This window comes from Nanorana parkeri, unplaced genomic scaffold (assembly GCF_000935625.1).
Source record: "Nanorana parkeri isolate BGI_ZX_2015 unplaced genomic scaffold, ASM93562v1 scaffold711, whole genome shotgun sequence".
NCBI classification, from domain to species: domain Eukaryota; kingdom Metazoa; phylum Chordata; class Amphibia; order Anura; family Dicroglossidae; genus Nanorana; species Nanorana parkeri.
This window is the reverse complement of record NW_017306979.1, coordinates 302,005-325,927: the sequence shown is the minus strand read 5'-3', so window position 1 is coordinate 325,927 and position 23,923 is coordinate 302,005. Positions and strand designations below refer to the sequence as shown.

Genomic DNA, 23,923 nt, shown 5'->3' with positions numbered 1-23,923 from the left:
TGGTTTCCTTTGTTTGCATGTTAGCCATTGTGATATTTTTTTTCACAATAAAACAGAGAAGCTTGTAACATATGTTGTAAAGATTTATTTATTCATAATGTGAATATTGCTGTTTACTCATGAAGCCTTCTCATAAATTTTTTTCTCACTAGGATTATAATCTGTGCGAGCAGACACTTCATACATCATTATGTTATGTAGTATATGGAGTATTGTTCCACATTTTTACACTCACATACAGTTTATGGGGTATCAGTATACATTTTACGTGACCTCATATACAGAATCAGAGTTCTGTTGGTTGCAGAACATGTTTCATGAATTACATTATTTACTGTGATACAATATGTAGTATCAGTTAAACCACCATGCATCACAGTTAAAGTACTAATGCGGTAAATGGTTTAATTGTAACACGAAGCTCATACCTGTCATGTGGGTGTCAATGATTATAGTCACTTCATTATATACAACATGGTGGTTACAGGTTTAGTTACAATGAGAACAAGGCTTTGGGGAATAAGACGTAATAGGTCGCATCCTTGGGATACATATTGCTAATCTCACAGGTAAATCATTCTTTTCCAGGAATCCTCCAAGATAGTGAGTTCCCCTTTTAATGTTTGTCTCCTAAGGACGTGTGATATTTCTCCCAGCTCTGCAGGTTTGAGACTGAAGATTAAGGATTATGCTTAGCATGTGTCACATCAGAGTCCCACATTTTGGAGATTCACTGCTATAGCCAACAGCAAGTTTAGTATCACTCCTTGGTCCCCAAGTCTTGAGAATTTACTAATGCTACACTGTCACCATGAAAGAGTGACCTCTAGCAAGCTCAGTATTACACAGGGTTATCAAGCCCTGGGGGTACAGAGTAGCATCTGCATTTCCTATCTGCAGATGTGGGATCATTTAGCTCAGTGTCACACCATGATGCATGGCAGTTCCTAGGGGGCTATGCTGTATCTCTTAAGGAGAGGGATTCTGGGTTTCTCTGATTTCCTTTTTATTATTCATTTCTGGGCCCATATTTTTTGGAATATACACAACAATCACTTTGTGTTCTGGTAGCTCACCCTACTAGTCTTGTTAGCACTGCTGTAAAGGCACTCATAAGCCACCTTTTTTTCTCACGTTATTTCATTGGAGACACTTTTCTTGGGTGAACCCCTGGAGAGAAAGTGCTTACCAGGGGCTTGTGTTCGACACATTGCAGAACGGATGGACAGGTTATTGGATGGGGTTGGGCATGACCCAGCTGTCATGGTGCACATCGGCACCAATGACAAAATTGTAATTGTCGCTTAAAGCAAGTTCAGAGACTTAGGTGCTAGGCTGAAGAAAAGGACCTCCACGGTAGTATTTCCTGAAATACTGCCGGTGATGTATCGAAAGTGCAAACTTATCGAGTTGTGGGACCGCATGACTTCCGGTTTCCTCAGAACTACGATGTTTGCACACAACTCCCGACCTTAGACATTTGGTCTAAGGTCGGGAGTGGCGTGCCCCAGGGTTTTGTGCTAGGCCCCATACTGTTTAACCTGTTTAGTAATGATATTGGGGAAGGTGTTAATTGCCATGTTTCTGTGTTTGCAGATGATACTAAAATTGGGAGGGTAATAGACAGGGACTTAGACTGGATAACATTACAGGAGTACCTGAATAAAATAGGTGAGTGGGCAACTATATGGCAAATGAGGTTTAATGTCGAAAAATGTAAAGTAATGCATGTTGGGGTTAAAAACAGGCAGGCGGAATACACATTAATTGGATGCCCACTAGGAAAGTTAGAAATGGAAAAAGATATATAAAGATATATAATGGAATAGTAGACCACAGATTGAGTAACAGCAAGTTCCGGCAGCTCACTCGCTGCTGTTCACCCCTATTCACATAGGTGCCGAATGGCAGTGAGAGATTAGCCGAATGCCGCCGAGGTACCCATCAGAATAGCAAATCAATGAAAAGCGTTAAATAAATACATATTAAATTTAACAAAATAAAGATTTTTTTTTAAAGAATAAAAATGTTAAAAAACAATTGGGCGGAGCTAGCAGTAACAGCTAGCTCCGCCCAACTGTTTCCTACTGGCCGTCACCTGCTAGAGTCTTCTAGCAGGTCCCGGCCAATGAATAACAACTGGGCGGAGCCGGCCGTGACGTCACTGCCGGCCCCGCCCAGCTGTCATTTGCGGGGCGAAAGGCTGGCCTTCGGCAGGCCATTCGCCTTGCGTTGGCTGTCACTTCGGCTCAGTCAGTGATTATTCTCAGTCACTGATTACTGTGTGCAGTGATTATTCTCAGTCACTTGCTGTGTTGGGTGTCCACCAGCAGGGTGTGCTAGAGATAACACTCCCCATGAAGGATGTTTAATGCATGGGCAATCAGTAGGTCTGGGGAGCCTGCTGTGCATGCTGGGAGAGCTATGAAATATCTTCCTGACACACTCTCTTTGCCTCCAGGGTGTTCCCCTGTGATGATGCCACAGTGATTCACTGAACTAGGCCCCAGGCCCATGGAGGCTGTGAGGATCTCCCAGTCTGGGAGGTGTCCTTAAGATGCTGGCTGCAATTGAGTGTTATCCTGGCCTAGAGGAAGCAAGCTGCAGGTGTCCCCCACAGAGATGGTGAGTGATGCACTGAGTTTTGGAAGCAAACACTAGAACTTTCCACTGCTGTCCTGCCTTGATGTAATGACTGAGCATACACTAGAACCTTAGTTACAAGGAGCCACATTTACATGGTATGTCTCCAGCCATGTAAATGTGATATATATCTATATAGAAGATCAGAGGAATGTGCTTTGTTATTTTTGTTTTACCAAATGTATTGTTATACCAAAAAAGGGTATCATGTGCTCCCTCATCCCCCACCTTTATTCTCCTTGAACATGCAAAATAAAACTACTTAAAATATATTCCAAGTGACTGAAGCTCATTACTCTTATCCACCACTGACCAGAGTTGTAAGTACAGAAGAATATGCCCAGGGACCAGGTAATTCTGAACTGGGGGTCCCACTTGTACACCACAAGGCCCAGCTGGGCGGAGGCACTGTCGCTTAAAGATATATCCAGTTCCATACTCCCACTTAGTGGAGGCAGAGATTTTTCAAGTTACCTACAAGTTGGCAGTGGTAGCTGCTTGGAGACGGCCCCTGAGACAGGGCTACACACTTGACTTTATTGCTATCACATAGGAGGCTAAAAATCCCCCTATGTGATAATAAATATACAATGACAGGTCCTATTTATGTCCTATAGCAGCCAGAGAAATGACAGCTAAAGGTGTAAGTCATGTAATACACATCACTTCCGCCTTCTCAGCTACACATCGTTTGTCATTATACGAGCTATCGGGCAGCTATACAGTGGCCCGAACGCTTGTATGTCAAACCGGTACCGGCTGTTAAAATAATTTAGCGGGATTCTGCTCGCGTGTGCGCTAGAGGGAGCGCACGAGCAGAAAGAAAATAATCACGTACATTTACGTCCACCTACCGGGAAGAGTCCGCCGTCTGCCCGTGTATTTACAATCGGCAACGGCAAGCAGTTATGCTGTCAGCCTTATCTTGCAAGGAACCCATTTTTAAAACCATTTGCATTGCCATCGCTACCCATGTTTTCCTAAACAAGTCAGGGATTTACTAAATTCATGTCAGCTATGACAAATTGGGGGGTCAAAATAGGTGGTGGATTTGCAAGAACCAACGGATACAACCACCATGAGGAAATGGTTTCCTCTGGTTGTGAGCATGATCCTTCCCTGAAGCTCCCTTGGTCATTGGTCTTTCATAAATTGTGTTGAGACTTTTAATCCTCCTTAAAAAAAGGTGAAAGCCAATATTTTCACCTCAAAGAGATGATTGATAGCCTGATTCTAGTGGTGCTTGAGACACATAGCTTGTGGACATCCTAAGAGCCCTTTCACTTGGGTGTCCAATCAGGTCCGCCTGTCAGTTTTTCAGGCGGATCTGATCAGAAGCTCAGGGTTAGTCTATGGACAGCCAGATTTAAACGGACATGCATCCGTTTACTTCTGATTACCCCTGACTCCGGACGATCTGGGAAACCAAACAGAACAGAGTTATGATTTGGCGGACCTGATCGTGGCATATTGGGGGCAGGGGCGGATCCAGAGTCTAGTCTCGGGAGGGGCACTGCCAGAAAATAAGACCCCCCAAATCTGCACAGAGTGCAGAGGTCAATCGTAAGTAACGCACAGAGTGCAGAGGTCAGTCGTAAGTAACATACAGAGTACTGATGTCAGGAGAAGGTAACCCACAGAGTGCACCGGTCAGGAGAAAATGCACAGAGTGCATCGGTCAGAAGGATCTGACGCACATGCAGGTGGAAGTAACGCATGGAGTGCATCGGTCAGAAGGAAGTAAAGTACGGAGTCCATCTCTCAGAAGCAAGTAAAGTACAGATTGCATCAGTTAGAAGGAGGTAACGCACAGAGTGCAGAGGTCGGACGGAAGTAACGCACACGCACAGAGTGCAGAGGTCAGAAGGAAGTAAAGTACAGAGTGCAGAGGTCAGAAGGAGGTAAGCCACAGAGTGCTTCAGTCAGAAGTAAGTAACGCACAGAGTGCAGAGGTCTGTGGTAAGAAACGCACACGATATGTGTTCGCTCACTTCCCGATCTACTGAGCCGACCTGTGACAGTTTCATTGTCACAGGTCGGCTAGAACTATGAGGATGAGTGCAAAGCACTCACCTCATAGTTCTCCTTTAAGATCCAGTAGTTAAAAGTGATAAGAGGCTACCTTCTAGGCAAGCACACTACCTTTCTTCTAGTATACAGTATACAGTACTGTAGGGGGGGCAGCGTCCCCAGTCTCCGGATCCGCAACTACTTCACAAAAAAGCTGTAGAGGCGAGCAGGGGCGCACCTAGAAATCACATGGCCCCATAGCAAAATTTTGTATCTTGCAGAGCCCACCTGAGATCCCACACAGCCCACCTGATAGTGACCCTACAGAGCCCACCATAGACTCTCTGTGGTGGACTCTGCAGGGTCTCAGGTGGGCTAGTCACACCCCTGCACACCTCTTACCTGGCAGCCTTCTCCACCGCTGGGCCCTGCCTCCTCCTCGGCCGCCAGCGGGCACTGCATCCTCCTCCTCCACCACCGCCGGGCCTGGCCTCTTCCTCCATCGCCACCAGGCCCTGCCTTCTCCTCCGCTGCCGGGTCCAGGCCTACTCCACCGCAGCTGGAAGGTGCATTTTTGCACACCCCCCCGGGCACGCCCTAAGACGGCTGCCTATGTACCGCACTTGTAGTCATTTAACTCTGCCTCCCATGAATAGTACTACATGTCTGTACCTCGGTACCGGCACTGACGGGAGTAGAGATCCACCAATGCCATTTTTTCTAGACCGAGTACAGGTACGGATACATTTCCTCAAGTACTCATAGATACAATTACCGATAACTTTGTTAAAGTGTCATGGGACAGTTTTTCTAAAACAATGCAGACTAATGATTTTAGGACAATGGTGGAGTGCCAGGGCCCAGTCACATCTGTAACCGCTTAGACCCTAGTAGTTTTGCCACTGAAGAATAATGTCATAAGCTATAGAGGACTGCAAATCCCAGCAACACACTGTGCAACAATGCAGAATAAAGGTAAAGTTTGGTCGCAGACTGCAGGGGTGGGACACAGACTGCAGGTGCATGACGCAGAGTTCAGGGGCATGACGCAGAGTTCAGGGGTATGACGCAGAGCGCAGGGGTATGACGCAGAGCGCAGGGGTATGACGCGGAGCACAGGGGTGGTAAGCACGGCGCAGGGGTGAGATGCACGGCACAGGGGTGAGATGCACGTCACAGGGGTGGGACGCAAGGTGCAGGGGTGACACAGGGGTGGGACGCAGAGTACAGGGGGGGCGCAGAGTATAGAGGGGCGACGCAGAGTATAGAGGGGCGACGCAGAGTATAGAGGGGCGACGCAGAGTATAGAGGGGCGACGCAGAGTATAGAGGGGCGACGCAGAGTATAGAGGGGCGACGCAGAGTATAGAGGGGCGACGCAGAGTATAGAGGGGCGACGCAGAGTATAGAGGGGCGACGCAGAGTATAGAGGGGCGACGCAGAGTATAGAGGGGCGACGCAGAGTATAGAGGGGCGACGCAGAGTATAGAGGGGCGACGCAGAGTATAGAGGGGCGACGCAGAGTATAGAGGGGCGACGCAGAGTATAGAGGGGCGACGCAGAGTATAGAGGGGCGACGCAGAGTATAGAGGGGCGACGCAGAGTATAGAGGGGCGACGCAGAGTATAGAGGGGCGACGCAGAGTATAGAGGGGCGACGCAGAGTATAGAGGGGCGACGCAGAGTATAGAGGGGCGACGCAGAGTATAGAGGGGCGACGCAGAGTATAGAGGGGCGACGCAGAGTATAGAGGGGCGACGCAGAGTATAGGAGGCGCAGAGTATAGAGGGGGGCGCAGAGTACAGAGGGGGAAGGAGTATAGAGGGAGGGAACACAGAGTATAGAGGGAGGGGCACAGATTATAGAGGGAGGGGCATCCACCGTACTCCAGAGGGACCGCGTACTCCAGATGAGGTCGAACCAATGATCTATAAAGTGGCAAAATTATAGACTTGTCCCTGCGATACATCCCCTTCTTAATACGGGACAAGACCCTGCTAGCTTTGTTTACAGCAGCATGGCACTGAAAGCTACCTTTCAGTTTGTGGTCTACAATGACCCCCAAATCCTTCTCCATTTCTGACTTCCCTAGCGGCATACCCATAATTGTATAACCCATTTGTTTATTTTTAAGTCCAAAGTGCATTACTTTGCATTTATCGACATTAAACCTCATCTGCCACATTAATGCCCACTCCCCTATTTTATCCAGGTCCTCCTGTAATGTTATAATGTCTAAGTCCGTGTCTATTACCCTCCCAATTTTGGTGTCATCCGCAAACACGGAAATATCGCTGTTAACACCCTCCCCGATGTCATTAATAAATAAGTTGAACAATATGGGACCCAGCACAGAACCCTGAGGCACACCGCTCATTACACTAGCCCAGTCTGAAAAGGTGCCATTTACAGATACCCTCTGGACACGTTCCCGTAGCCAGTTCTCTATCCACGTACACACCACCTCATCTATGCCCATAGCCCTCAGCTTGTGTAGCAAGCGTTTGTGTGGTACCGTATCAAAAGCCTTTGAGAAATCCAGATATACCACATCCACCGGCTTACCTCCGTCCATATCTCTACTTACCCCCTCATAAAAAGTTAGCAAGTTAGTTAGGCAGGAACGGTCTTTCCTGAACCCGTGCTGATTGTCATTAACTATCCCGTTTTCCTGAACAAATTCTACCAGATAATCCTTTATTATGCCCTCTAGCATTTTACAAACTACCGATGTTAGACTGACCGGCCTATAGTTCCCAGGTTGGCACCTTGCCCCCTTTTTGAATATTGGGACTACCGTAGCCCTCCGCCAATCACTGGGGATCCTACCAGTCATTAAGGAGTCCTTAAAAATGAGGATTAATGGTCTAGTTATAACCTGGCTTAATTCCTTAAGTACCTTGGGGTGCAGGTTATCAGGACCCACTGCTTTGTTTGCATTGAGCATTTTAAGTCTTTGTTGTATCCCGGTTTCCGTTAACCACTGGGGTATATTACCACCTTTTCTGTACATAGGCGACCCACAACACAACCGCACTGACAGCATTGGGCCGGGCTTTCAGAGCCAAGACTCTGTTGGCTGGGAACTCTGCTGCCATACGTAATTTCCGCTTCAAACTGAAAGCTTTATGTTTAGCAGAGAATGCTCAGGTGGATGCTCACAGAATGTAAAACAGGAGTATGGGTAATAGAATGTGGGCTGCAAGGAGCACAGGCAGCTGCCTTAGGCCTCGCAGCTACCTAATTTGTCTACTTACAAAGGACAAAAATATGAATATTACAATTTATTAATATTACCCATCTTCTACAATGGTGTTACTTACTGATTATTCAAACTCATCATTGGCCATACGAGGAGTGGCAAACCAGCCTCCTAGCACCCCGCCCTAGCTACGGGGACATTTACCCCCTGGAATGCCTGCAGCTCGAGCTGAAGCAGCAGAAGCCTGAGCAAGTCCTAGCTATACCTTATACAGCAATGCCAAATAACACCATCTAGAGATGACTACAAATCCCAGCAATACATTATACAGCAATGCAGAATAATACCATCAGCTATAGAGGACTACAAATCTCAGCAAAACATTATACAGCAATGCAGAATAATACCATGCGCATAAGAGGACTACAAATCCCAGCAATACATTATACAACAATGCAAAATACCACTATGTATAGATGAGTGCAAATCCCAGCAATACATTATACAGCAATGCAGAATACCATCAGCTACAGAGGACTACAAATCCCAGCAATACATTATACAGCAATGCAGAATAATACCATCAGGTATAAAGGACTACAAATCCCAGCAATACATTATACAGCAATGCAGATTAATACCACCAGCTGTAGAGGACTATAAATCCCAGCAATACATTATACAGTAATGCAGAATACCACCAGCCTTAGAGGACTATAAATCCCAGCAATACATTATACAACAATGCAGGGGTCTTAGCAGGGAAAATATGGAGGATCGCAGCGGGGTAGATGTGGCAGATTGCAGCATGACAGATGTGGCAGATTGCAGCATGACAGATGTGGCAGATCTCGCAGCAGGGCAGATCAAAGCAGGGCCAGATGTGGAAGACCACAGCAGGGGTGATGTGGCAGATCACAGCAGGAGTGATGTGGCAGATTGCAGCAGGATTGATGTGTGGGTCTACGCTGTAAACAGACGCCACAGTTGCTCCCCAGAAGGCTTGCATTTCCCCTGCCCTAAGGCATCAGCCTTTGCTGTCTGATGATAGCAGCTGCCTGATAGCGCTGGCCCTGCTTGATTGTGATTGTGTTTGACCCAGCCCACCTGGAAAGTGCCCGTTAAGCCCGATAGCCAGTCAGGCCCTGACCCCAAGCATAAATAATATCACACTATGGCCAGAGGCCACTCCTGACTTTGTTTCATTAACCTTGGAATATTATTTGCAGTTAGCAGAAATAGAAATTGACATTAAAAAGTAACATGATACTAATTCTAACACTTAAGGGTAAGAAATAATAATGTGTTATTTTTTTGGATTATTAATTTTTGTTTTTTTAAATCATATCTCTCTTACAATAAGATTTTCAACAATGTTTCCAAAGTACTACATCAAAGAGACTAATCTACAGGGAGAATCACAAAATCCTTAGATTACAAGATAAATGTGTACAGAAATCACAGAACTAAATAAACCGAAAGTTGTAAACAAGTGTACTAATTTGCTCATATTTATTTATTTAAATGAGCAGGAGAAATCTAAACTACAAGGTAAATGCCCTAGCACATTTATGCATACAGAAAAGTTGAGTACACCTAGGCAGCTCAAAAGTAAAGATGGTATCTGGTATCTCACCTATACTGTTCCGTGGTGATATTCTTGGTATAATCTCCGTGATTTGGACCTGTACACTGCCTCGATGCCCATCACTTAAGAAGTCAATCTGAGCTGGTTGCTTCAAGAGATCGGTCAGAGTTCTGAAAACAAGTACACAAATACAGGAGTAACACTCATTAAACTTTTTTGAACCTTTGCATAACTGGTTATGTTTTTCATTAATAATATTACTATATTTGCATGTTATATTTCTATCTAACACGTTTTGACTTGTGTTTTCCCAAGGTTAGACACAGGAGAGAATAATTTTGGGGGCATTTATGTGGCAGATTAGAAATTTTGTACCCACACATACTTTAAGTACACAGATCAAAATAATTTTATCCCTAGGTATAGAGACTACCATCCTAACTGAATAAAAAATGTTTCAAGAGTCTAATAATTGAATGAGATTATTAGACTAAAGAATGAGACATAATTGTAGCTCACTCGCTAATTTTTATGAACAGGCAGGTATTTTAAAAGGCCAGTTATTAGAGAAAGGGTATGCTAAAGATGATATTGATAGAGATATTCGAGAAATAGTATGTAAAGATACATTGTAGGGAAAGGTTTTACCAGAACAGCCTAAATGCCACTTTAGAAAGGCTAATAACTTGCGCAACTTTTTGGCTCCTAATATTATAGACCCTCAAGAAAGACATCTACATTCTTGGATAGTTTTTCTTTTTCTGTGAAAGAGGTCAGATATGTAGAAATATAGAAATAATTCTAACCAGGGGAGGAGGCCATATAAGTTTAAATCTAACAGTAATGAAAGGTAATTTCCCAATTTTATTATGTATTTATTGTTATATACACTGAGTGGCCAGATTATTATGACCACCTGACGTTTGTAGGCAAATTAGCTATAGTTAGTTAGTTATAGCTATATTAATTAGTTATAGCTATAATTAGCTATAATTTTGCGCTGAAGTTGCTAGAGGGCCATACCATTATAAATAGGAAAGCAGATTGTTTACCACGACAGTAGAAGTGATTTGTTCACGATTTAACAGCCTTTGAACGTGGGATGATTGTTGGCGCTCGGAGCCATGGAGTGAGTATCAGCAAAACAGCAGAATTCGTTAAATGTTCAAGAGCAGCTGTTGTTAAAGTGTTTAAAGACTGGACTGTCAGCCGAAAATCTGGGTCTGAACGTGCGAATTGTGGCCGTCAGCGACTAGTCAATGTTAGGACAGAACGGAGAGTGGCAAGACTGGTACAAGACAACAGAAGGGCAACAGTGCAGTGTCAGATTCCTCGCATCACCTTTCAACATCCCGTGGAGTCACGAGGCGGCCCGACTAAGTCATCTCGTGCAGTCATCTCGTGGCCACTCAGTGTATAATATTCTTAATTTATTTTATGGTAATTACCTATTTATTCTTTTCTGTATATGTAATTGTAGGATGAAATATGGCATATGTGTGATATTTATTTAATCTAGGATAATCTATGTTATGACTTGTCAGCATTAGGTTTATGGCCCCAAACGTGGATTTGCACTGGCCATATGTAATGTGGCCACTAAATATATATGTTTGAAATGCATATTGCTTGTTAATAGTACAGGTGAAACTCGAATAATTAGAATATCGTGCAAAGTTCATTTATTTCACTAATGCAACTTAAAAGGTGAAACTAATATATGAGATAGACTCATTACATGCAAAGCAAGATAGCTCAAGCCGTGATTTGTCATAATTGTGATGATTATGGCTTACAGCTCATGAAAACCCCAAGAACCCCAAATCCACAATCTCAGAAAATGAGAATATTACATGCAATCAATAAAACAAGGATTGTACATAGAACAATATCGGACCTCTGAAAAGTACAAGCATGCATATGTACTCAGTACTTGGTTTGGGCCCCTTTTGCAGCAATTACTGCCATTACTTTTGCACGATATTCTAATTATTCGAGTTTCACCTGTACATAGAAACTTACAAGGGTTCATTTTGGTTAGCATATGTGTTATGAGTGTGTTAGTACCCATGCTCCTAAAGAAATCAGAATGACAATATATAGGGAGGGACTAGCCTAAATCATCATGCTGCATCTCTGGCATTACACTATTCCTGCATGAGGGGACCTCCAGAACTGCTGTTTTGCAACTTTTACATAGTAATTATTTGTAGTGTACCTAGAGTATTTAGGGTAATATCTGCCTGATTGTTTCAGGGAAGACACAAATTAGGGGATGAGAGCCATAACCTCCAGCATATGTTCACTGTGGGAATTATATACACATTAGCATTCTAACACCTTCCTATAATTTGGAGGTCTTTATGGGTTGTGTGTCGGTATTTAAAAGATTTTGAAGAAGGGAGTTATATATTTTTTCATTTACATCACACCACGTCTGACTTTTGGGACTATGACATTTGTAAAAACTGCTATTACTAATTAATGTAGTTTTGATCTACATACCATATGTCATTCCTATTTTAGCGTTGTATTTTTTGGTATATAAAATGTACAATTTAGTGGTTTGTTTACTGCTTTTATTGGTTACAATGTTAGGTTACCAATAAAGGTTTTAAGCAAACCAGAAATGTGCACATATGTCTGTTCTAGACACTCTGCAATATACACATACTGGTTGTAAACATCTGATGAACCACGCCCCCATAGGACAACTTCTCCTAGCAGGGGGGAGAGCAAGTCTTTGCCCCGGGTGACGGTATTTCTAGCTTCACCACTGTGGAGCAGAGGTAATATAAGGTTGGCCATACACCTATAGATTTTCGATTGGAAATGTTAATTGCGGCCAAGAACCCTTATTCAATCCTAGCTCAAATAGCCCATAAAGCACAGAAAAATGTTGATTTCCACAAGCAATGGTGTAATGTGGATCTGAGGCGTCCGCATTTCGGACAAGTGGAGGTCATTGATCGCACCGGAGGGGTCCCTACCCCGGTGTCCGGGGACCGAAAGAACGGGACATAGGCCCTGTGAATGATCTTGAATTGGGTCTCCCTCCATGTTTCATTCGTAGCTACAGATCTTATTGTATTATAGCCTCGGAGGATTTTATCCAGCATATCTGGGTCCAAATGTCGATTTCAATAATCGTTCATTAGCAATACTAAGGCTGGCCATACACCTATTGATTTTCGTTCAGAAATTGTTGTTGCTGCCAAGAACTCTCATTCGATTCTAGCTCAAATAGCCCATAGGGTTAGTGGCGTGCTCGGGAGACGAATGCCGCACGGGCCGGTGTGAACAAGTGCACACTGCCCGCTCAGCACTGCAATCATCAGAAGCCCTCCCCTCAGCGGGGCGGGCTTGCGATGATCGCAAGTACAAACTGCCTGTCCAAGATGGGCAGATCGTGCGAAATTTTAATGACCTTACAACCATCGCACAACGAAAGTCGTGCGATGGTTGTAAGGTGTATGGCCAGCTTAAGCCTGATAGGGTGAGCTACCAGCAGGTGGGTATTATAAGCTTGGCGCTACTGGATTGTACAAATAAAGTGCTGGTGAAGATTGGCAGTTTGCGGCTGTTTCTTTGGATTACATTTGCTGTGGAGTATGGACAGCTCTCTGGCCAGTACTTGCAAGAAACACAAGCAGTGGAACGGTGTTGTGGAAGGAGCGGTGGAGGTCTCTCTCTTCATTTGAACATTGGCTGTATAACTTTGATACATCCAAAGCTACCAATTATACCTGTTTAATCACCATAATGTTCTAAAGGACAATATTGCTGTGTGCCTGTTTTTGTCACTAATGTGATCACCTGTCTTTTTTCAGTTTAGATAGATGAGCTCCTCTTAGCACATCATCAGCCACAATTTTTTGTGTAAAAAAAGATTTTATACACAGGAAAAAACTGTGTATAATAAGTGTAATGAGTGTAATAATATTAATTAAATAATACTGTGCATACTTCCATCTTGTCTTTGTTTTCCACATCATAGAAAAAAATCATATGTATTACATTTACAAATGTTTTTATATAATAAAAAAACTTAAAAAAAATATTTTATAAAAATTATATGTGCAGCAGATTCCTTCATCTATGCTAAACTGTGTGGATGGACGAATCTCCCACTGGGCCAAGCTTCAGTCTCTTGCTAGTCGGCCCCGATGGCTCTTAAAATACCTGTACAATTTGTTTGGATGCAGGCATTGTTCAGGTATTTTGAGAGCCAGCGGGGCCGATGGGATTCCGCCATCAACACACTTTAGCAAAAATGGAGGACTCTGTTGCACTTTTTCCATCTGACCATAGAAAATCTGCAGATACTCTATATATGTATGGCCAGCTTTAGACAGTTGTGATCTGAACAGTTGACCTGGTTAATAGATTTCACCTTACCACACTTTGTCACTATTAGAGAGGGTGAATCTTGTGAACACAGACAAGTGGAGAGTGGACACAGACAAGAATTAAAAAATGGTACTGATTTTATTCCTTCTGTACAAAATTACAAACCCAATCTTAGACACCAATGTTGGGGGTTATTGCAGAATCTAGTTTATAATACAACAGATATAATTTATGGCATTATTAAAATGAATTATGGCAGGGACAAAGAAAACCTACTGTAAGATACAATCAATACCCAAATATTTTGTGTGCTAATAAGATATAAAATAACCATATAGCTGCAGCAATAAGTGAATCCAGAAGTAAGAATGCACCTAAAATTAATACAATCGAAGTGCCGCGCTTCAGTTAACAAAAGCACAACGCTGGACACCATAATGTGAAAACGTTACAATAAAAAGTATCAAGAGGTAAAAAAATAAACATATACAATATTAATGATACAATGTTACAATATCACTGATATTGTATATGCTTTTACTTATTTGCCTCTTGATCCTTTGTATTGAAACACTTTCACATTATTTATTGTGTTCGGTGTTGTGTTTTTGTTAACTGAAGCATGACACTTTAGTTGTATTAATGTACTGTAAAATAACTTTTTAGGTAAATCAATACTTAATTTGGTAACTAAAACCAAATGATTCTACAGTGTAACATGTTTTCAATGTTCATATGAAAGACATTAAGATAATATAAATCTAAGTAGTAACTTACACATTTACAACATACTACTGATTTTTGTGACATTATAATTTAGCTTTGGACCTTAGACTTCTTTGGTTGTGGTACATAAGCAATGTTTGCAAATATATATATATATATATATTACAAATGGAACAGAGCATTTACACTTTGTAAAGTGAATGTTTACTTAGCTTAGTGAAAGAGGTAAAGTTATGTTTATTTTAATCATCCAATTATGTGCAAGCATAAATCCTGTTTTTTATTTCTCTTGCACATGATTGGGTATTCAAAGTATAAACAGCTTTACGTTATTCATTAAGCTAAATGAACATACATTATCCAAGAGGATATTAATCATGAAGTCCTGGTTTGTGAGGTTATTCATTTTGGATACCACCCAATCCTTCTTTGCTTTGCTAAAACCATAGTCGATAATTCACAGTGCCCTTAGGATCAGAGGTATATTCTGTTTTATGAATAATGGCCTACAGTCAATTTATGTTCTAATTATGATTCAAAGTATTAAATACTGTAGGAAATTAAACACAGCACTTTGAAGGATACTAGATGGGCATAATATATGAAAACTTTGAGCTCTCCTGAGTGGTAAAGCCCAAGGAGATGCTTGAGGTCCTTTAGTAAGCAAGGGTCTATCTATATTACATGTAGGCAACTTTTTGAGCATTGTGTGCAGAAACATGTTTGTAAGAAATCGAGAGTGTCAGATTTATAAAACATAATGTCTACTTCACATTCTCAGTCAAGTAAATTATTATTTAGTAAGTGACCTGTGGTATTATAAACTAGATTCTGCAATAACCCCCAACATTGATGTCAGAGACTGCAATAACTGACCTCTCAACTTTAGACTTTTGTAAAGATGGATGGGCTGGATAAGGGATAATGCAGTGCAAGCATTTTGCCGTGGTGAAAAGTAAGCATGGCTACATAGAACTGACTACAGGGCATGGTTTAAAGAGGTATGGTTAAATATATTCTGAATCTACGCACTATATACACTACACACATTTGCCGCAGTCCTGGTATAGCAAGTGTGGAAACAACAAACACTTTGATCAAGAGTATGTTGCATACAGCACAGGATAAAGATTGCAGTGGTAAAGATTGGGTAACAGGGCCACTTACATTGTTGGTCACCCTGATTAACCCTCAAACAAATTGTCCACAATACCACAAACAAACATTTCGAATGATCTGACACTGCCATCTTCCTGCAACATCTCCATGTAACTTGAATTAGTGTCTGCCCAAATGAAAGCCAACGATTTTGTGTGTTTCAGCCTTAATGAAAGTGTAGGTGGAATAACTGATAATAAAAACCCAGAGGAATGTACTGTCCTGGTGCAACAGCCCTGTCACCAACTGGTTGTAGAACATTTTGGCTCTCAGTAGTAGTGATGGACCGAACACACCTGAGTTCGGTTCGAGTTCGAACTTTAGAACATGGAAAAAGTTTGAACTCAATGAAAGTCTGTGGGACCAGAACTCAGAAAAATCAAATGTCCCCATTTTGAAGGCTTATATCCAAGTTATTGGCCATAAAAAGGATATGGGGATCCGGGTACTGCCCTGGGGGACATGTATCAATGCAAAAAACACTTATAAAAAATACAGTTTTGAAAGGAGCAGTGATTTTAACATTGCTTAAAGTGAAACCATAAAAATTAAAAATGTCTTTATATATCGTGCCTGGGGGGGTGTCCCCTTAAACTGCCGGTAAAGTGGCACATTTGTACGTACGATGTATAGAACCTGTTGTACCAAAAAGTGACATTTATAAAGAAAAAAATTACATTTATTTCAATTAAAAAAATTACATTTATAAAGCAAAAAAAAAAGTGTGCGGTTCCCCCTCCCAATCAATACCAGACACTTTAGATCTGTTAGGAATATTAGGAGGGACCCCATTTATATGGGGGCCTACCTAAAATTCCTAACTAGACCCTTAGTCTAAGCACAGGCCTGGCAGGGCAGGAAATGCCCTCGGCACTGGGAGGGTTCTTTTGCAGTGTTTTTCCAGGGTTGCCCCTGAAAAAGCATCTTGTCCCAGTGCATATGGGGACAAGGGCCCTTTCCCACAAGCCCTGTGGGGTTGGCTGTGGGGGTGCGGGCAGGGGGGCTTATTCACATTGTGTACCCCTTTAATAAAGGGGCAGCCAGAAGATCCCACCTTGTGAATGAGTAAGGGGTACTTATACCCCTACCCATTCACTAAAGGGTTAAATCAAATTTTGGAGAAAAAAAATGCGTCAGACTTTGGCAAAAAATATTTTAATTGAAAAAAACAAGCAAACCACATGATTTTGACAAGTCTTTTATTTAAATAATAAAAAAAATTTAAATGGATCCACCGACGTAATCCTAGGGCCAATCACGACGTCCAGTGTTGTCCACAATGACAACGACTCAAAAAAATTAAATAAATAGAAATAATAATTGTTAAAAAACCTGTCGCCCACCTCCCCATCCACTCATGACGAACTCCCGCCACAGAATGGCATTTTGACAAATGCCCGCAAAATATAAATAATTGGTTGTTTACATTTGTCTGGCCCCTGACAGGACTTAGCTGTGTGAGCCATGATTGGGCAAAGTCATCATTACTTTGCCCAATCATGGCTCTCAGAGTGCACTGTGCTGTGACTGGGTAAAGTCTTGCACCTGACCTGCGGTCAGGTACATTGCTTTACCCAATCAGGGCTTCACAAGGCACTGTGCTGTGCACAGTGCCTTGTGGGGAGCTCAGCGGGCGAACAGCTCGGCGGGCGAACAGCTCGGCGGGCGAACAGCTCGGCGGGCGAACAGCTCGGCGGGCGAACAGCTCGGCGGGCGAACAGCCCCCGAACGCCCTGATAGCTTGTGTGTTTGCTGAACTACCAATGTTCGACTCGAACTGTTGCTCGACTCGAACATCGAGACCATCCCTTCTCAGTAGACCAGTGATTTTCTATTGTTGGGAATAGAAAATGTTATGGTTATTACAATGAGTTGTCAGAAAAATAGCGTCCATTTGTAATAATGAAATAAATCTTTATTCAATTTGGCCAAAATTAAAGGTGGTAGAACCGTACTTAGGTTGCTTCCCTCTTTGTAAGGACACATACAGGAGGAGGATTTGCAAGGTTGCCCCGGGTACCCATGGACACATGTTGTTTCATTTTATACACTTGGTGCTCCTTGTTCCAAATCCTGTGTTTTTGGTTGAACAAAGTTCCCTTTGTTGATTCCTTAGATGTTTATCACTAAGTAACACTTTAACATAACGTTACCAGATTTTCAAAATGAAATCCAGTGGCACCCTACTGGCCATGCCCACTTTTAACCACACCCACACAACACCCCCCCATTTGTTGCCAAACCCACAAACCCCGCTCCCCTCATTTTACATGCCCTCTAACAGCCACAGACTTTGGAAACAAGAAGAAGACATTTACGATATAAAGACAAAATAAACAGATTATAAATAAGAGGCACCAAGATATGCATGCATAGTTAGGAGGTATCAGTAACAAGTCATACACTAGATCAGCAAAGGCCCTATTAAAAAGTAATGAAGGTTTAAAGAAAATTTTGAAAAATATAATAATACAAATGTTACTGTAAAATCTAAACATATCCTACCTTTCTAGCTTGAGTGAAAAAATGGCATTTACTTTCATTCACAGTGCAGGGGTAAGGAGTAAGTGATGCAGAGTTCAAAGGTCAGTACGTAATGCAGAATGCAGAGTCAGTAGTAAGTATGACAAAATTCAGAGGTAAATAGTAAGTAACGCAGAGTTCAGATGTCAATAGTAAGTAACGCAGAGTTCAGGGGTCAGAATAGTATGTAACACAGAGCTCAGAGGTCAGAATAGTAGATAACACAGTGCAGGGGTCAAGCTTAACCTCCCTGGCGGTATGATTTTTTTATCTCATTTTTCGGTCTATTTTTTTTCTGAATTTTTTCCGTTTTTGGCGTTTTTTTAAAATATCCCGCCGGTTCCGCCCCCCTGCGACGCGTACGCTCACAAGGGACAGAACCCGGATGCCGGTATCGGCCGGAGAACACAGCGCGGCTCAAGGGACAAGGTAAGTAAATGCTATGCGGCATTCCCGAGTGTAGCTCAGGGTTACCGCTTATGGTATGGAAAAGTATACTTATATAAGTATATAAGAATACCGCCAGGGAGGTTAGGTAATGCAAAGTTCAGAGGTCAGTAGCATGTAATGCAGAGTTCAGAAGACAGGAGTAAGTAATGCACAGCTCAGAGGTCAGAATAGTGAGTAATGCAGAGCTCAAGAGGTCAGAATAGTGAGTAATGCAGAGCTCACAGGTCAGAGTAGTAATGTAGGGTTCACAGGAATCAGAGTGGTAAGTAACACAGGGCTGATAGGTCAGTGTAGTAAGTAACGTAGGGCTCACAGGTCAGTGTAGTAAGTAACACAGGGCTCACAGGTCAGAGCAGTAAATAATGCAGGGCTCACAGGTCAGAGTAGTAAGTAGGACGGGTAGCTCACAGATCAGAGTGATAGGTAACGCAGGGCTCACAGGGACCTAAAAGCACCACCCTCTCTTGCCCCGTTGCTCCCCCCCTGATCCACCACTGCTTCAGAGATGGATCTCACAACAAGTTTTACATTACATGGAAGTATTGGCATATTTGAATAGATATGCTATCACATCACTGACTAATGTTTATAAAGATATAAGATAGGGCTGGTAATGATTAAAATTTTCCTGTTCGATTAATCGAATTTTTTTAAATCGATTAATCGACTAATTTCAATTGATTATAACTTAATCGACGGATTAATCGTTAATTTCCGCACCCCTAATATAAGAGAATACCCCCCATTGGGTGGTATACCACTGCCCTTGCTCATGGCTCTTTGACTACCTTTCCTCCCTTCTTCTTAATCTATACTTCTGTTCCTTTTCTTCCTACCACGTGCTATCTCTCTCTCCCCCTTTTTGGGGACATTGATGGTATTTACTAAATAGATCAAAAGTTGTGTATATGTTTTTGTACTGGCTGTACATCTCCATACACCTGTAATGCCTTATTTTGATTGTTACTAACCCAAACCTGAAAACTCCAATAAAAATCTATTGAACGAAAAAGACAGAATGACAGAGGAAAGGAAAAATATATTCTTTACAGAAATAAATATTGTCAAGCTGAAGATTGTATTGATTTTGTCTTTATATAATGTTCCAGGTGCCCAGTGTTGTGTAGAAGTATTGCAATAGAACAGTACTGCGTTCTTTAGTACCACGCTCTGCATTCTTTACTACCTTGCCCTGTGTTCTTTAGTACCGTGCTCTGCGTTCTTTACTATCTTGCTCTGCTTCTTTAGTACTGCACTCTGCGTTCTTTATTACCATGCTCTGCGCCCTTTAGTACCGTGCTCTGCGTTCTTTACCACCTTGCTTTGCATTCTTTACTACGACGCTCTGTGATCTTTACTACTGTGCTATGCATTTTTTAGAATCATGCTCTGTGTTCTTTACTACAGTGCTTTGCGTTCTTTACTACCATGCTCTGTGTTCTTTAATGCCTTGCCTTGCAATGTTTACTACCTTGCTCTGCATTCTTTACTGCCATGCTCTGCATTCTTTACTACTGTGCTCTTTGTTCTTTACTACCTTGCTCTGCATTCTTTACTACCGTGTTATGCATTCTTTACTACCGTGCTCTGCGTTTTTTTACTACCGTGCTTTATGTTCTTTAGTACAGTGCTCTACATGTCTGACATGTTGCTTCAGGGCACCCTTAGACAGGGCAATGGATTGTGATGGAGTTAAAATGTAACTCTATGGCTGCCTATGGAAACATTTAATATACAGTATACATTAATGGAAAAGGTCCCACTGTGTAAGTGGGGCAGTACATAACATTACTAAAGTATCCATGCATCTAGGGATAGTGATCTATTACTAGCTGCATGTAATCATGTAGCTTCTAAACGGCATATTTGGGATTTCTGCCGCAGCAATTCGTAGGTTCCTGCCACAGGAATCCCAAATTTGCACATTCACAACAAGTGTCAATAAACCCTAACTCTTGTTCTGCCTTATAATTCACACGTCCTCTCTCTCTTTCTTTTTTCACTCAATACTTCTCTATTTCACATTCCCACCTCCTTCTGACTATGGGCCTGATTTCTAATGCAGAGCAGGAAATGACATACCCTTAGTGAAAGACATAACAGTTATTTATCTTTGCCTGCATTATCTTTTTTATTCATACACACTATAAAGCCTGCAATGGCCCAGTTTTTTCTGCTAACGATATGAGGACAGCCACATCACCTGTCACATTATTGTCTTGCATACATCTTCCCATCATAACGTTTTGTTTTCAGTAGGAATGCACCGATACCAAGTATTGGTATCAGTGCCGAAACTGAGCATTTTCACGATTATGAATACTGGTGAAAATGCCCCGATACTAAGCGCCAATACCGGCGCTTAAAATTTTTAAATGGGTTCGGCTGCCTGAGGTCCTCCACTTGCTGATTCCTAACCACATGTAAGGGCAGGTAGTTTTTTTCTACATTTAGCCCTGCTTCGGGCAAGCATAGCTAAATGTGGAGCAGATTATTTAATTTTGTACAAATGATCTTGAGCAGCTGCTGCCCAAATCACTGGTGCCCGCGCCCCTGCTGCACCCCCGGTTGTTACGCCACTGCCCAGGACCATGGCATATTTGTTCAGGATGGAGAGCGGGGAGCAGACCAGAGAACGTCTGTTCTCCGGTTTGCACTGTGTGAACAGTGAGACAGGAACGCTGCACTTGCAGCCTTCTTGCCTTAGCTGTGACAGCACAGTGATGTACTCAAACTCCTGTATTGGAGGTGACAGGTTGTGTAAAGAGAATCTGTCACCTCCAAATGCTATCACACAGAGGCTTGTTAGCTCCTGTGTGACAGCAATAAAGTTACGTGAAAAAAAGTAAAAAATAATTCATTAAATAAAAATAAAAACAATAAAACTTGATTAAAAAGTAAAAATAAATAATTTATAAAATAAGTAAAAATAATAAGACAAATATTAATGAAAAAAGTTAAACAAAAATAAAAAAAGTGATAAAACTATAAAAAAGTAATGAATAATAAATGCATTTTAAAACAATTAAAAAAAATTAAAATAAGAAAAAAGTGATAAGTGCTGCCCCTATTCTACTGTATACCATATTGTGGTAGCTGGGTAGCAGCACTCTCTAACACGCACAATGTGCATTAAGGCCCCATTCACACCTGACCGTTTTGTAGCGCATCCTACGCTCGATGAACGCTCTACAAAACGGTCAAAAAAATAAATAGCATTGTAGTCAATGGTATCGTTCCCACCTGTCCGTATTTCCGCCCGTCCTGAATGCACTACAAAACGGCCCACGCATGAAAAGGTCCCGGAGCGTTTTTTGCTGCGTATTGGTCCGTTTTGTAGGGCGTTTTCCATTTGTATACTGCCAAGTAGCCTTTGGAATCGCGCGACTTTTTTACCGCGAATTGCGGTAAAAAAACGCGTGACGGTCGCGCGACAGACGCGCATATTACAATACGCATAGGTGTGAATGGGGCCTAAAGGGTAAGTTCAGTTTTCCAAGCAATTTGTGAAAATGGAATTACCTGCTCAAATCTGGTCCCCTTCCCCCGCCCTAAACTCACAGTTCTGAATGGGGGCATTATTGTGCGTGTATTAGTTTGTGTATTTCTGGCTGTGGGTTGTATGTGCGTATTTCTGTGTGTGTATTTCTGTTTGTGCGAATTTCTCTGTGTGTATATTTCTGTGTATGTGTATTTCTGTGTGTGTGTATCTTTCTATGTGTGAATGAATCTGTGGATCTGTTGGTCCTCTATGATTAAAATTAAAACATGTTGGAAAAAAAACACACACATATACTGACACATGTATACATACTGATATGACACACATAGAAACATTAACATACATACCGACATCCCTCACCATAATCCTGACAACAGACACACACAAACCATCACAAAACAAATATACTGAAATTGCATACAGAGAAACCATGCCAAACACATATACTGACATTATAAACATATGCAGACATTACCACTGGTACAGTGGTACATTTTGAAGTTTGACATTTGATAAGTGGCCCCCATAGGAGAAGAAAATTTGTCTCGTGGCCCCCAAGTGAATTGAGTTTGAGACCCCTGGGACAGGAAGTGAAAAGAAATTTCCTCAGTGGGACACTGTAAGAAAAATAAAATGATAGTAGTCTTAACCATTCTCTACTCTGTCTAAGGCCTGGTTCACACTGAGCGTTTTGTAGCACTTTTTCTATCCTAAAAAACGCTCAAAGAATCTGCCCCCCCAAAAACCCCATTCATTTCTATGGCCCTGTTTACATCTGAGCGTTTTTTCGCAATAAGCAAAATGCCTGTCCTTGGAAAAAGTACAGAGCTCCCTGGCACTGAGGACCAGGATATGGGACCAAGCACCAGTCCTCTATAGATGATGGTATTCTGCATTGCTGTATAATGTATTGCTGGGATTTGTAGTCCTCTATAACTGATAGTATTATTCTGCATTGTTATATAGTGTATTGCTGAGATTTATAGATCTCTATAGCTGGTTGCCATTCTCCATTGCTGAATAATGTATTGCTGGATATGTAGTCCTCTATAGCTGACATTATTATTCTGCATAGCTGTATAACATATTGCTGAGATTTGTAGTCATCTATAGCTGACAGTATTCTGCATTGCTGTATAATGTGTTGCTGGGATTTGTAGTCCTCTATAGCTAACAGTATTATTCTGCATTGCTGTATAATGTATTGCTGAGATTTGTAGTCCTCTATAGCTGGTGGTATTCTGCATTGCTGCATAATGTATTGCTGTGATTTGTAGTGCTCTATAACTGATGGTATTATTCTGCATTGCTATATAATATATTGCTGAGATTTGCAGTCCTCTACAACTGATGCAGTTTTGCATTGCTGTATACTGTATTGCTGAGATTTGTAGTCATCTATATCTGGCAGTATTTTGCATTGCTGTATAATTATTGCTGGGATTTGTGGTCCTCAATAGCTGATGCTATTATTCTGCATTGCTGTATAATGTATTCTAAATCTGTTTTAGTTTTGTAGTGGCTCCAGAGCTGGACAAGGCCATCTAACATTAATGCGGATTGCGTGATTTTCTGCTCATGCGCAAATTTTTGCGTATGCGCATTGGCAGCCGGAAGGGCGAGCACTATGTGACCAGGGCCGGCCTTAGGGGTGTGCGAGCCGTGCAGCCGTACAGGGCGCCGTGCGGCCGTCACAGCTCGTCCTGTGGGCGGCTTCTCTCCCCCTCACCGCTGGCCATCCGATATGACAGCGCTCCCTCGTCTGCCCCCCCC

General features: G+C 42.2%; 1 protein-coding gene across 1 annotated transcript in view; it reads right to left on the bottom strand.

Annotated features, from left to right (window-relative positions):
• Positions 1–23,923, bottom strand: part of SHISA8 (shisa family member 8) — a 65,875-nt gene that overhangs the window by 25,228 nt on the left and 16,724 nt on the right. Inside the window, exon 2 of the mRNA XM_018563929.1 lies at positions 9,490–9,611. Within this exon, the coding sequence (XP_018419431.1) occupies positions 9,490–9,611 (122 nt within the window). The remainder of the gene's footprint in view (positions 1–9,489; positions 9,612–23,923) is intronic.